The 4,057-nt window shown below is 34.7% G+C and overlaps 1 protein-coding gene across 1 annotated transcript; it reads left to right on the top strand.

The window, feature by feature from the left end:
• The first annotated feature begins 821 nt into the window (after window positions 1-821).
• On the top strand, window positions 822-2,435 carry LOC107194126 (glutamyl-tRNA(Gln) amidotransferase subunit A, mitochondrial). The gene is made up of 2 exons (XM_015583692.1): window positions 822-1,350; window positions 1,405-2,435. Exons 1-2 carry the CDS (start codon window positions 822-824, stop codon window positions 2,433-2,435), a joined length of 1,560 nt encoding a protein of 519 aa, XP_015439178.1.
• The last annotated feature ends 1,622 nt before the right edge of the window (window positions 2,436-4,057 follow it).

The raw sequence follows: 4,057 nt of genomic DNA, 5'->3' as shown, positions 1-4,057 counted from the left end.
ATTCCTAAGACCGTTATTTATTATTCATTTCATATCGTTAAATACGATTTTTCTCACAGGATACCGATTTCTATTATAGTATCACAAAATAATTGCAAATATGAAACTTCTTTACCTCTTGTAAAGTGAATGAAGTTAAATCACGACCGTGATCGTAATTCGACGATCACTGATAAATCACCGTTAGTGATTTTGCACGCTATCTCTAGTCCCGACTGTACCTATCGATCCAGGGAAATTCCACATATAATTTGGCCACATTGGAAACAACATAATCGCAAATAGCGCGGGTTTTTCGAAAACTTGCCTTCAAGATCACCGATAGTCGAAATTTATTATAATAAATTCATGACATTATGAGGGTGTGATGAATAATTATTTTGCCCATTGTTTTATGATGAATTTTTCTCCAAAAACAATTATGAGTCAAGGTCGAACAAATTTGAAGGATACTACTTAAAATAATAGAATTTGACAATAAGATGTTAATAAGTTATTGAATAATAGACAGTATGTTCTTTTTTCTTGGAAATAACATTCTCTAAAACTGTTAATGATTATTTATCTTTTAATGTAACCATATGCAACCTGTTTTTCTTCCTTTTCCATAAAAGTCTTTTTTAAATAATGAACATATTATCCTTAACAATTAATATTAAAAAGACGAATATATATCGAGAGAAATGTTGATTTCATTTAGGTCTACTATATAGACTTGTTACAATAATTTACGTGAAAGTTAAGTGAGGTTATTTTTTATGTATGTACATATATTGGAGGTTACGGATAAGCGGTGTTTCTTGTAGCGGTAGTGTCAAAAAATGAACAAATTACTCTCTACATCGATAAAAGAAGTCAGCCACAAAATAAATGCTGGCGATGTGCGTCCGTCTGATATTACAAAAGCAGCTGTGAAGTTGACAACGTTTATTAAACCATTAAATGCTTATATCACTGTTACTGATGAAACAGCAAAGAAAGAGGCAGAAAATTCAAACTCCAGACAAGAGAATCATGCATTGTTGGGGAAGCTTGATGGAATTCCCATTGCAGTTAAAGATAACTATTGCACAAATGATCACCTGACAACATGTGCTTCCAAAATGCTCTCAAATTTTGTGCCTCCATACAATGCAACTGTATACCAACGTTTAAAAGATGCCGGGGCAATTTTGATTGGCAAGACCAATCTTGATGAATTTGGAATGGGTTCAGGAACTATTGATTCATATTATGGGCCAACAAAAAATTTGTGGAATTCAGACATATTAACAAAATGTTATTCCAATAAGATTTCTATGGAAAAACATACAGAACAGAATAATGATGAGAATTCATGGCATATAACAGGTACAAGTTATTAATTTTTGTTCATATACCTTATAAACAATGTGTAACTTATAGGTGGAAGCAGTGGCGGTTCTGCTGTGGCTGTAGCCACTGGAAGCTGTTTTGCTGCATTAGGTTCAGATACTGGTGGTTCAACAAGAAATCCAGCATCGTACTGTGGTGTTATTGGACTAAAGCCCACTTATGGGTTAGTGTCACGCTATGGACTTATTCCTCTTGTGAATTCTATGGATGTACCAGGTATTTTGGCAAGAAATGTTGATGATGTGCTATTAATTCTAAACACCATAGCTGGTCCAGATAGAGCAGATTCTACTTCTAGTCAGAAAGAATATGTACCATTTAATGTATCAGATTCAATAAATATTAGTAATGTTAGAATTGGCATACCGAAGGAATATAAAGTGAAAAATATAAGCTCTGATGTTCAAGAATGTTGGGATGAAGTCTCTCTGTATTTAAAGGAAGCTGGAGCATCAATTTCTATGGTGTCGATGCCACATACCAGTTATTCTATAGCTTGTTATTCAGTTTTAAATCGTTGTGATGTTGCCAGCAATTTATCTTGTTACGATGGTATGGAGTATGGTCTCAGAGCAGATGAATGGAAATCGGTACATGATCTTTATAGAAAAACAAGGACAGAAGGTTTTGGCCAAGTAGTAAAAGAACGTATTTTAGTTGGAAATTATTTCCTGTTAGAAGAAAATTATGATGAGTATTATGTGAAAGCAATGAGAATGCGAAGACTGATCTCTAATGATTTTGATGTAGTATGGAATAACAATATAGACCTTTTACTCACTCCTACAACTCTAACAGAAGCACCAAGTTACAATGAATTTGTTTCATTGGATAATCAAACCCAGTGTTTAGTTCAAGATTATTGTACTCAACCTGCTAATATGGCAGGAATACCAGCAATCAATGTGCCTATTAAACTTTCCAAAAATGGTTTACCTTTGTCCCTACAGCTTATGGCTCCCTCTTTTAATGAGGAAAGACTTCTTACAGTAGCAAAATGGATTGAACAAAGAGTAAAGTTCCCAAAACTAGAACTGAAAGATATGTCTTTGCTTGAATAAAGTGTTTTTATTTATTTAAATCAACACTACGTTATTATTAACCTTTAACACTAAGAGTCGATTTTTATCTCTAAAGTCAACTAGTGAGCGTCAGGCGATACTTTAATATATTAATTTTTTTTAACTGGGTTTCTATTGACCCATGCATCGTTCGACAAACGTTAAGATAAATTTTGCTATACGTCATTCTTTTTCAACCAGTGGAGACATAAATACGTAAGATTGTAAAAAAAATATAGTCCTTTTACTTCCACGTTGTGTTAAAGCGTTGAATTGACGGAGACGAATGATCTGAGAAATTGCGACGATTGTATACAACATTCATGAAAAGTGATACTTCAACGATGCTTTATGGTTGCTCGTATAACGGCAATTGGAATTTAAATAGATACCGTGTCCTCTCGCGAAGTTATTGTAGCAGCGTGAGACACGAATTATGGTCCTCCTACGAGCTATCGGCGTATCTGAAATTCCATTCGTTGAGTAATCAGGTCGCGTTTGCTTGTCACGTTGGAGGACCCTTCTGTTATTGCATCGCAATGTTTCATGCTTTACAAATGAATGCCACACCGATATATGTATACAACTGTAAATTGCTTGACTCCGGACGCGAATATGAAAAGGGTAAAATTTAAGTTGAAGTAGACAACATCGCTATTAAGCTCGGAAGCCTCGAACACCGAATTTCGAGCGTTTACTTATATTACAGACAAGATGAATTCATGAATGTCATATTAAAATACGGTATACTATATGCTGTATATAATTTTTTTCTCGCAAAAGGGGGTTTCGTAATTGTGGAAACTGTTAGGACTAGAATGGGTATTTTAGGCCTGATTAGGGCTTGTCAAAGTTCTTTATATACGAATTTCGTTGTCGAGTCTTTACTAGAAAATAAACATTCTGGCCTCCTTGCACCTTTTTAATCAAAATGACGTTTAAATTTTATGTATATCTGAGTAGATACTTCAATAAATAATAAAACGTAGTATAATAAAAAGAGGACGTCCTTACAACAGATTTTCAATATTCAATCATATTTTTCCATTTGCACAGTAATTACTTTCTGTAAAACTTATTATCAGTCGTCATTGTTGTCGAATGTTTCTCATTCATCGAGTGTTACCTTCGAACTTATCGAACAGCAGGCATCCTGCAACAATGTCCTGACATTTCGAAGACCTATTGTCCCCGCGAGGCTTGAGCGATCGAATGAGAAACAAACAGTGTCGTGTACGCGTCTCGTGCTACCACATCCATACAAGTTCCTTCAATAATTAGATCTTCTGACATTTCAGTCGATTCTCGTCGTGAATACAGCTTGCTGGCACTTCAATCACCTACCATTTTTTTGTTCATGCCGTATGGAAGGATTTACGAATTCAAAACCAGCGTAAAAATAAAGAACATAAGATATTAAATTCACGATTTTCTCACGTTAACAAGATGTGTTACCTCAACAGAAATAATTTCACGGTGGTCTTCGCGTTATGTGCAGGTTTTTCAAGTGGAGAAAAAAAAATAGGAATGAGATATAAACTCTCTGATAATATTTAACGAAACTCTCGAGAAACGATAAAAGTCTCCCGAACAAATTCGATCGATTGCCTGAACACTCGTGA

The sequence above is a fragment of the Dufourea novaeangliae genome, unplaced genomic scaffold (genome assembly GCF_001272555.1).
Source record: "Dufourea novaeangliae isolate 0120121106 unplaced genomic scaffold, ASM127255v1 scaffold21, whole genome shotgun sequence".
Lineage (NCBI taxonomy): Eukaryota > Metazoa > Arthropoda > Insecta > Hymenoptera > Halictidae > Dufourea > Dufourea novaeangliae.
This window is presented reverse-complemented; position numbering and strand designations above follow the sequence as displayed.

Coding starts and splice junctions, on each gene's coding strand:
- LOC107194126 (XM_015583692.1), top strand. CDS start 822: ATGAACAAATTACTCTCTACATCGATAAAAGAAGTCAGCCACAAAATA. Junction 1,351..1,404: donor GAATTCATGGCATATAACAG/GTACAAGTTATT, acceptor TGTAACTTATAG/GTGGAAGCAGTGGCGGTTCT.